Here is an 11419-nt window from a genome sequence, read left to right as displayed (position 1 = left end):
GGTTGGTGTTTTCAAATTGATTTTCTATTAGCATATATATGGGTGGTTTTGTCATTTTTGGTCCTCACCACTAGCTAGGGGATCTTTCAATATTCTTATTCATGTCCATCCCAGCCTCTTTACTTGCTAGTTTGTGTTGTGTAAGTGGAATTTATTCCACGATGGAAGAATTACTAATTGAACAAGAAGTTTCAGAAGCTTAAGTCCTAGCCTCACTAGGTGACTAGGTGCTTGATCTTGGGTAGAGCAGAGGTAGAAAAAATTAGTATCTATTGATAATTTGTTTCCATTGGTCAACCAAATTTCTTTTGGGAAATTAGTTCTCTTGGAGGGAAATGAGGCGAAGCAAAATATTATGGTTCAACTCGACGAGATTTAAATGGAGAATAGAGACATGAATGAGAGGCTCTCTTGCATGGGAACAACAATCACTAGGCTCAACGCACCCACTTATCCTATTAATCTAGCTACCCAGGACCCAATTGAGGTCTTCAAGTCATCATAATTTGGTTTGTAGTCAATTTTAGCTTGCACTATGTATCAATCCTCCTCTATTTTACTTTCCACAATTTTTGGTTCAATCACTGGCATTGTTACGGTGAATAGAAGGCATTATGTAGCACAATCACACCTAGTTTTGAGGCATGTTTATGTTTGTAAAGCCACTTTTAGATTTATCATAGTTCTTATCTTGTTTTGACTACTACATTCTAGCTAAAATCTTTCCTCTATTATCGCTAATATACTTTCTAAGTTAATAGGAAAAGATAGTAGGAGTTAATGTATCTATGTAATATTGCCTTTTGATAATGGAAAGAATTTAGTCTACCACAAGAAAAGAGTATATTTTTCATAAAAGCTAACTAAGTCACATTTAAATCCAAGTAATATTAAAAGATAAGAGTTTATGAAGCCTACTATTTGTTTTTGTGTTTATAAGAGGGTATGTTCTTTAAAATGTGAAAAACACAATAAGTTAGTAGGCACATCAATGTGGGTTCATTGGTTAGCTATTTTTAATAATGGAGATAAAGATTATATTTATTAATTCAAATTTAGTAACACAATTTACAACATCTAAATATTTTAAAAATTTAATCTAATTATTAAAAAATTTAAAATAATTCTAACAAATACATCAATGTGTAATGTGATATTAATTTGATTAGCTATTCTGACGCAGAAGGTTGATGGAATAAGGTGATACTTTGAAAATAGATTACTGTTTAACTTAATAACCAATCAGTTGCATTTAAATAGATTTTGAACATGGCTTCCTTTTCCCTTAAGGGTCCCTCTTTTCCACTAAACACCGCCGGCCCACATGACTTTTCCACTAAAGTGAGCGCTTCGATCTCTACCGGCGGTTTCACCTTTCTAGATCTGACGGCTATCACTTTCTCAGATTGCCAACAAGCCCGTAGATTTTCTACCATCAATCTGTTCCGTCCAATCCAACGGTCAACAACCATATCGAGTGGACCACTTACACGTTGGTTAACCGCTTGATAAAGTGGTTTTTCTCTATCCTTTTTTTGCTACGTATCAAGTGCTAAGGATAATCACTTAGACTCAGGATATTACCACTTACCACTTTTTGGGCACACGATATACCGCTTCCCTCTCATCAAATGCAACCCACATGCTTATTACTTAACTTGAAGAAAGACGCTTAAATGATGGTTTAGCGCTTTAACCCCAATATTAACCTTAACCATGAATCGACAACTTTTACTGATAAGCCACATAAACAATGAGATTTATAATTTAAACATTAAAATAGAGAAATACCCGTTAAGGGTTTGGAACACTGATACGCGGGTGAAAATGAATTTCTGCACCAAGATTAACACACAACACCACAAATTCAATCAGTTACTCCACAACATGAAAATTACAGAGTCTTGACCCTCTCAACTCGGTTATAGCAGTTTATCTGACTTCTGTCTCAATCTCAAACCCTATCTCTGTCACACCTCTCACTTACTCACTCAATTCCCTATCATCTCAGCTAATCCTTCTCTATTACATTCCTTTTTCATTTTATGAGTCAAATCCTAGCCTCTCTACATTGACAACTCGATCCCTATTTTAATCAATCTAACAACTAAATCTCTATTCTCAAGCCGTGTTACACACCTACACTAACAACTTATCTCTTAGTCTAAAAATAATACAATATTCCAATTATTACAATAACTGAATACTATGAAAAATTCAAGGGATCTAACCCTCTCTACTAAAACTAATTTTTGACCACTCGAGTCAATGAAATTCATCTCATGTTAGCCACAACATGTGAACAAACAATCACATTGCTTGCTAAGTCCAGATGCTCCTGCATCAGACTCCCGGGGAAGAAAAGAATCATCCATCAGACTTTAAGGGCTTACTCTGTACTTTTGCAACTCTGTTGTTGTCATCCAACTAGCATCCTCCACTGGCTGTCCCTTCCATTTGACCAGATACTGAACATAAACTTGTCCTCTGGTTCTTTTGGATACTCTTTTCTCCAGAACTGTTTCTACCTCTTTCTTGGTTGTCTTTGACATTTGTTCTTTCCAATTCAAAGTTTTAAATTCATTTTCTGTAGCTTCCTTCGGTAGCTCTGTCTCTTTGTATGGATACAAATCTGCAACATTGAAGATAGGTGATATTCCAATCCCTTCTGGCAATTCAATTTCATAAGCATTAGTTGAAAACTTCCTCACAATTCTGCATGGTCCTATCTTTTTCATCTTTAGTTTATTATAAGTCTTAGTAGGAAATCTTTCTTTTCTCAGGTATACCATCACTAAATCTCCCACTTGGAATTCTTTTTCTTTCCTCTTCATATCAACTCTCTGTTTGTATTTGCCACTGCTTTCCTGCAATCTGCCTTTAATGTCTTCTTGTAGTCTCTGCATCTGCTTTGCAAACTCTTCAGCTTTTTTACTTCTTGTCTCCTGTTTACCCAAATTTCTGAGCTCATACACACCTCTTTGATTCATCCCAAATACAATCTGAAATGGTCTCATCCCAGTACCTCGGTTTGGCATGTCATTATAAATAAACTCAGCTTGAGCAAGTGTTAAATCCCATTTCTTAGGATTTTGATACACTAAGCTTCTCAATATGTTTCCCAAGCTTCTGTTTGCCACTTCGTTTTGTCCATTTGTTTGAGGATGGTATGTTGAACTGAAACTAAGGCTAGCACCTAGTTTCTTCCAAAGATTTCTCTAGAAATGTCCAACAAACTTTGTATCTCTATCAAACACAATACTTACAGGCAACCCATGTAACCTTACAACTTCTGAAAAAATAGATTAGCAATATGTGTTGCATCACTAGTCTTTTTACATGCAATGAAATGTTCCATTTTGGAAAATCTATCTACCACAACATAAATAGAAGTTCTAGGTAATCCCAAACAAAATCCATACTAACTACATCCCATGGTCGGTCTAGTATTGGCAATGGCTGGTACAATCCTGTATTTTGGCTTCTCCCTTTAGCATGCTGACATATCCTGCACTTCTCAACAAATCTCTTAACATCAGTTTTCATCTTTGGCCAATAGTAAAAAGCATTTACCTAAGCAAAGGTTTTGTCTTGTCCAAAGTGCCCAGATAATCCTCCACTGTGTTTCTCCTTGATTAAGTTCTCCCTCATAGAACATTTGGGAATGCATAATTTGTTACCTTTAAATAGTAAACCTCCTTGGATAAGATAATCCAACCACTGGCTTCTATTATGAATTATTGGATTTTGTACAGCTGCATAAATATTTTTGAAATCTGCATCATCTCTATACATATCAACCATTTCTTCAAATCCTCCAACACTGACTCTCAATTCTTGCACAATGAAACTTACCCTGCTTAGAGCATCAACAATTTTGTTCAACTTACCACTTGTGTGTTTTATCACAAAAGTAAAACTCTATAAAAATTCTACCCACTTGACATGTTTTTGGTTCAATTTTTGCTGGTTGTTTATGAACTGCAATGCATGATTGTCAGAATACAATATAAACTCCTTTGGTAGTAAATAATGTCTCCATTTATTTAAAGCTTGCACAATAGCATACAATTCTTTATCATAAGAAGAATACTTCTTCTTAGCTTCATTTAGTTTCTCACTAAAGTACGCTATTGGTCTCTACCCCTGACTCAAAACTGCTCCTATTGCAACTCCACTAGCATTGTTTAAACTTGAAATACTTTTCAAAATCAGCCAAAGTCAAAACTAGTTTCTCTGTAATTTTCTTCTTCAGTAACTTAAAATTTTTGTTTGTTGTTTTTGTCCACTTGAATGGCTGATTAGTCTCCTTAATTGTTTCAAGAATTGGTGCACAAATCTTACTAAAACCTCTGATAAATTTCCTATAAAAACTTGCAAGACCATGAAAGCTTATTACCTCAAATATGTTCCTTGGAATAGGCCAGTTCCAAATTGCTTGGACTTTCTTTGGATCCATTTTCAAACCTTCTCTAGAAACTACAAATCCCAAATAGATCAATTCTTCTTTCATGAAACTACAGTTCTCCAGATTTATCAGCAGTTTCTCTTTCTGCAAAGTTCTTAAAACCAACTTAAAATTCTCCAGATGTTCTTTTTTGCTTCTACTGAAAACTAAAATATCATCAAGATAAACAATGACAAACTTGCCTACATATTCCTTCAAGACTTCATTCATCAATTTCATGAATGTGCTAGGTGCATTAGTGAGTCCAAAAGGCATCATTAACCACTCATACAACCCACTATTTGTTTTAAATGCAGTTTTCCACTCATCTCCCTCTCTAATTATTATTTGATGATATCCACTCTTTAGATCTATTTTTAGTGAAATACTTTGACCCACTCAAACAATCCATCAAATCATCCATGCGTGGTAAAGGAAATCTATACCTGATTGTGATCTTGTTTATGGCTCTGGAATCAATACACATGCACCATTCACCTCCTTTATTTGGACCGAGTACTGTTGGTATAGTACATGGACTAAAACTCCCTCTGATTAGTCCCTTATCCATCAGTTCTTGCACTTGTCTTCCAACTTCTACATTCCCTTGAGGGGTTAATCTATATGCTGCTTTGTTTGGAAAACTTGCTCCTGGTATTAGGTCAATATGATGACTAATACTCCTTATTGGTGGCAATGCATTTGGCAACTCATCCACAATAATATTAGCAAAATAATTCAACGAAGTTTTTATTTCTCTAGGTAGATCATCTAAGGTTGTGGAAGTCAAAATTACCTTAGGTCTCCCTATGACAACAAAATGCATTTCTTTACCTTTTCCAACCTCTTGCAACAGCTCCTTTCCACTCATCAGCATAACATTGTTTCCAACTATTTCTTTGTCAGCTTCATCCTTTAATGGCAGCAATGTATGTTTATTTCCATCCTTTTCTAGAGTGTAAGTATTTCTTCTCCCATCATGAATAACTTTCCTATCAAACAGCCAAGGTCTTCCCAACAACACATGGCATGCATCCATTGGTATCACATCACACAATATCACATCCCTATAAGCACCAATATGTATCTCTACCGTGCATTGTTATGTCACAGTGATCTGATGTCCTTTTTGTAGACCATTATACTTTGTAAGGAGTAGGGTGTATTGTCTTCACCAATCCAAACTTGTCCACCATTTCTGTAGAAACAAGGTTATCAGTGCTTCCACTATCAATTATCACTTTACAACATTTATCTTTGGATTTGCATGTAGCTCTAAATAAACTCTTCCTCTGAATAGGTTCTCCAATCTCTTTCTCTACCTTAAGAAATACCCTTTTTAACAAAAGGGATTCTCCTACTTCAGGGGGTTCTTGTTTGTTTGCAATTTGAGGTTTGTCTTCCTTTTCCTCTGTCACATTCACATTCCTCTAACTTGTTGCTTTATTATGAGGACAGTCCCATGATCCATGTCCCCATTCCCCGCATGTATAACACCGAATATCAATTCCTTGGCCTCTTCCTCTGGGTGCAAATCTTCCTCTACTAAAGTCTCCTCTCTGTGGTGGTTTACTACTTGAACTTCCTGCTTCACTCCAAGGGTGTCGAGATCTTGGTTTGGTAGTTCCTCTACCTCTTACTGAACTTTTCCCTCTGTTCCTTTGGTTTTGTTTCCTCAACATCTTCTCTTCTACTTTCAAACATGCTTGATAGGCATCTTTAATTGTCTTCAGATTTAGCAAATTGATCTCATCCTGTATATCATATCTCAAGTCATTGATGTATCTAGATACCTTCTCCATGTCATCTTCTACATGTCCTACTCTAATTCTCAGCCTATAAAATTATTTTGAATATTCTTTAACAGTCATCCCTTTTTTCCTTAAGTTCTATAACTGTTTGAAAAGATTTAATTGATAATCTTTTGGCATAAATTTAGCTTTCATTTTACTTACTATTTTATCCCATTACTTGATCTTGGACTTTCCTTTTCTTACTCTGGACGTTTGTAGTTCATCCCACCAAATAGCTGCATGACCCTTCAATCTGGTAACTACAAATTTCACCTTCTTTTTATCATCAACCTCCTCATAGTCAAAATATTTGTCCAATGATCTGATCCAGTCCATCAATTCTTCTACATTGAGACTCCCTTCATACAAAGGAATTTCCACCTTTGGTTTTCCTCCTACTTTAGCCAACATCTTAATAACTTTGGTAGTTTCAGTTTCCTCCTCTTCTTCTTCCTTAGAAGATTCTTCTACAGCACTAGCAATTCCTTCATCAGGTGCCCTCTTCTGAGCAGTCTCCATTGTGTCCATCCTTGTACACAAACTTCGGATCTCATCCAATAGAACTGAATTTGCTTTAGGTCTTCCTCGACTTATGCCAGCTCCTCTCCTTGGTAGAATGTTTACTGCAACAAAACTCAATCTCTGTGCTCTGATACCAAAAATGACGCAGAAGGCTGACGGAATAAGGTGATACTTTGAAAATAGACTATTGGTTAACTTAATAACCAATCAGCTGCGTTTAAACAGAATTTGTAGGTGGCTTCCTTTTCCCTTGAGGGTCCCGCTTTTCCACTAAACATCGTCAGTCCCACTTGAATTTTCCACTAAAGTGAGCGCTTCGATCTCTACCATCGGTTTCACCTTTCTAGATCTGACGGCTATCACTTTCTCCGATCGCCAACTAGCCCATAGATTTTCTATCGTCGATCTATTTCGTCCGATCCAATGGTCGACAACCATATCGGGTGGACCACTTACACGTTGGTTAACCACCCGATAAAGTGGTTTTTCTCTCTCCTCCATTTGCTACGTGTCGAGTGCTAAGGCTAATCGCTCGGACTCGGGATATTACCACTTACCACTTTTTGGGCACGCGATATACCACTTCCTGCTTATCAAATACAACCCATGTGCTTATTACTTAACTTTAAGAAAGACGCTTAAATGATGGTTTAGTGCTTTAACCCCAATATTAACCTTAACCGTGAATCAACAGCGTTTAATGATAAACCACATAAACACTGAGATTTATAATTAAAACATTAAAACAGAGAAATACCCGTTGAGGGTCCGAAACGCTGATACACAGGTGAAAATGAATTTCTGCAACAAAATTAACACACAACACCACAAATTCAATCAATTACTCTACAACATGAAAATTACAGAGTCTTGGCCCTCCGGTTGTAGCAGTTTATCTGACTTTTGTCTCAATCTCAAACCCTATCTCTATCACACCTCTCGCTTACTCACTCAATTCCCTATCATCTCAGCGAATCCTTCTCTATTACATTCTTTTTCCTTTTATGAGTCAAATCCTAGCCTAACTACATTGACAACTCGATCCTTATTTTAATCAATCTAACAACTAAATCTCTATTCTCAAGCTCTGTTAGACACCTACACTAACAACTTATCTCTTAGTCTAAAAATAATACAATATTCCAATTATTACAATAATTGAATACTACGACAAATTCGAGGGATCCAACCCTCTCTACTAGAACTGATTTTTAACCACTCAGGTCAATGAAATTCATCTCATGTTAGCGACGACATGTGAAGAAACAATCACATTATTGGCTCAGTCCAGATGCTCCTGCATCATATTCCTAATTATAAACATAAAAATTACATAGTCAAAATATTTTGAGTATTTTGAACATTAAATATTTTATAAAACATTTCAATAAAGTCACAATCCAAGCTATTAATATAATATATTACAATTTAAAATGGCCTCTATAATTTTAATCTATACTTGCATCAAGTCTTTAAAATAATATATTAACTTTTAATTACACTTGAATTTTAAAAATATAAAATAGTGATTATTCCTTTATTTTAAATGGTTTAAATTATACACTATTAATACATTAATACAAACTATATATATTATAACATCACTTTTTCTAATATATACAATTATCATATGCAATTACTATTTAAAAAAAAACACATAACCAAATTTATTGCTAATTTCATGCATATCCGCATCAAAACCAAAAACTGAAACTATTCACTCCTATTCTTTTTAATATAAATAAAAATTAAATTAATTAAATCATTTTATAAATAATTTATTTATTTTTCTAAAATATAAATATAATATAAAAAAATAAAATACAACATTAATATCATTAATATATTATAATTAATAGTGCAATATATTATAATTAATAGTGCAATTTATTTTACTAGAAAAGCAATGCTCTTTTTATAATTAAAATAGCAATCCATAAACTATTTAAACATTATACACTAATTTCTTTAGTGCGATAACATAACACAATATACCCTCTCAATCCCATTCCTTTTATAAAAAATATAAAATAAAAATTAAATTAATTAAATAATTTCTAAAGTAATATATTTTATTTAAAAAAAACACTTTACAAATAACTCATTTTATTTTTCAAAAATATACATCTAATATTAAAAAAAAATACCTACCAAAATAATATCATTAATAAATGAATTTATTTTAGTGTATGAACACAACTCATTTTATAATTACCAATCCATAAACTATTTACACATTATACAATAATTTCTTCCAGTGCGGTAACATGACACAATATAGCCTCTTATTCCCATTTCTTGTATAAGAAATATAAAATGAATTTTAAATTAATTAAATTACTTTTTAATTATTCATTTATTTTTCCAAAATATAAAAGAAATAAATCAGTTTTTTCGTGAAGATCTAATATAAAAAAGGACTTTATTTTTCAAATAATTCATTTTATTTATCCAAAATATAAAAAAGTAATTCAGTTTTTTTGAAAATCTAATATAAAAAAGGACAGCTTAAAAAGATAATATTACTAATAAACCAAAGGACAGCTTAAAAAGATAATATTACTAATAAACCAATTTATTTTACAGTAAACATGAACTACTTAAAAATGATATACTATTTCTTCAGTGAGATAACACAACACAATATACTCTCCCTACGGATATTTTAAAGTTTAACACCAACAACGACTTCCAAGATCCAATGCAATGGAAATCGATTTAAGGGTGAACTCCAAACCACAGGTCAATCGACTTTAATGACAATCAACATAGTACGGGACCAAAAGTTTTGGTCTTACATTTTCTCTCCATTTATTACTGCATCCGGACTGGCCAGACTCCATTATGTAGGCAGCAACTCCATTGCGGTCTCTGCGAGAGACCGCATAGACCTGCCGTGCCTACTCAACCCCACACTGCCCGAGAAGGCGTTGTAATATTCCCAGTCCGACGTTGTCTTCATCACTCCCTTCAAAGCCGCCTCCAAAGCTGTCACCAATTCCGATCTCGTCTCTAAAGCAGCTTTGTCCTTCTCCATAAGAGCGATCAAAAGCTCGATGTTGAATCGCCTGATATTCGGAACTATCTTCAACGGATATGGGTGACTCCAGAAAACATCCACCACTTTAGAAATTAACGATATTGTTGAGAAGCCACTCAATTCTTCGAACTGGAAATATTGTTTTGATGTGGTCATAAAGTTGAAGATCTGAGCAGCCAATCCTATGGCTGCTTCCAGAGGCTCGCATGAATGTTCCTCCCTCTGCATTATGCATGAATAGTTAATCTCCGTCACATCCTTCAGAACCTGAAAACACATCACAAAGAAGTTAACTGATCCGATGAAATTGCTTTCAGATCGAACTGCAATGCAACACTTTAATTCTCAAACGAAAGGCAAAGAATTGAATACAATCTTCTACCTGCGTTGCCAGTGCAATGATTTCCCTAAATTCAATGCAATCTGCCTTTGCGTGTGCAAGCAGATTTCGAAGAATCCTTGCTACATGAATACCCCGCACAGTGTCGTTCAGCACGGAGATCAGACCTGAGATTAAATTGGGGTGACCATCCAGCTTAATACTGATCATTATTTCACAATTGTGTTTATTCTCGAGTGAAAGAAAACCCAGAGCTTCTCCTGCCTTCTTGACGAGTTTCTCTATTTCATTGTTATTACTATCTATCTCTCGGAAAAAGAGGGAGAAGAGATTATCCAGAACTCCGCCAGTACCGCCGATGCTCTCACGGCCCTCCTGTTCGCGAGCAAGACTGGTCAGAGTGTTGATCGCCAGGATTTGCAGGTCATAGTTCAATTCTTTGTACTGAATAGCGTCTCTGAGATTGCTTATGGTGAAGACTATCTCCCGGATCCCTTTCCTCACGTCCTTCCCTGCCGAGCCTGTAGTACTTGCTAGCTTTTCCACGAGCTTCAGAGCGAGCATTGCCGTCTGGATTTCCAAAGCGTCCGGTTTTAAGCATAGTTACCAAATTCGAATTCGAATACGAATTCGAATTCGATTCGGTACGGAAAAAATTCGACTATCAAAAATATAATACCGAAAAAATTCGGAAATATAGATCTTCCAAAATTAAATTATTTTTAAAATTAGAAAAAAAAAATCTATATTTACAATATATTTTAAAAAAATCACTCAATCAAATCCTAAATTTTAACATAAGGCTTAAAAATGATAACATTATTAATTAATAACTAAAACAACCTAAATGTCTCTTTGTAGATTTTTCAAAGAGTTGTTTAGAGTGTAGATAGAAGCACACCCAAACTTTAATTCATGGTTTTGATTTTTTTATTATGGGAAAGAAGAGAAGTATGAAATTCAAATAAAAAAAAAGGAGATTATATATTTTATAAATATTTATAAAAAAAATTATTATTCTTTGTTATAAGAAATTATTATTTTTCACTGGTATAAACTTACTATTTTCTACAATATTTTAATATAAAAATTTATTGTTTTTTACAACTATAATTTTTTAATATGCAATTTACTATTTACTATACTTTTTTAATATAGAAAATTCTATTTTTAATCTTTAAATATTTAATTTTTTATTAACAAAAATCCTTACCAAATTAGATATATTATGTTTTTAATGTTTTCAGTAATGTAGAAATTTCTATTTAAGTATTAAA

General features: G+C 34.0%; 1 protein-coding gene across 1 annotated transcript; it reads right to left on the bottom strand.

Annotated features, from left to right (window-relative positions):
* Window positions 1–9604: 9604 nt before the first annotated feature.
* On the bottom strand, window positions 9605–10706 carry LOC149230906 (uncharacterized). The gene is made up of 2 exons (XM_089381463.1): window positions 10185–10706; window positions 9605–10069 (listed from the first exon to the last, which is right to left on the bottom strand). The coding sequence occupies exons 1-2, from the start codon at window positions 10704–10706 to the stop codon at window positions 9605–9607; spliced, it is 987 nt and encodes a 328-aa protein (XP_089237589.1).
* Window positions 10707–11419: the final 713 nt, after the last annotated feature.

Source organism: Pinus tabuliformis, chromosome J, assembly GCF_031772625.1.
Source record: "Pinus tabuliformis cultivar Carrire ecotype Pingquan chromosome J, CPIR1, whole genome shotgun sequence".
In the NCBI taxonomy this organism is placed as follows: Eukaryota; Viridiplantae; Streptophyta; class Pinopsida; order Pinales; family Pinaceae; genus Pinus; species Pinus tabuliformis.
The sequence above is the reverse complement of the archived record's forward strand: the minus strand, read 5'-3'. Positions and strand labels throughout refer to the sequence as shown.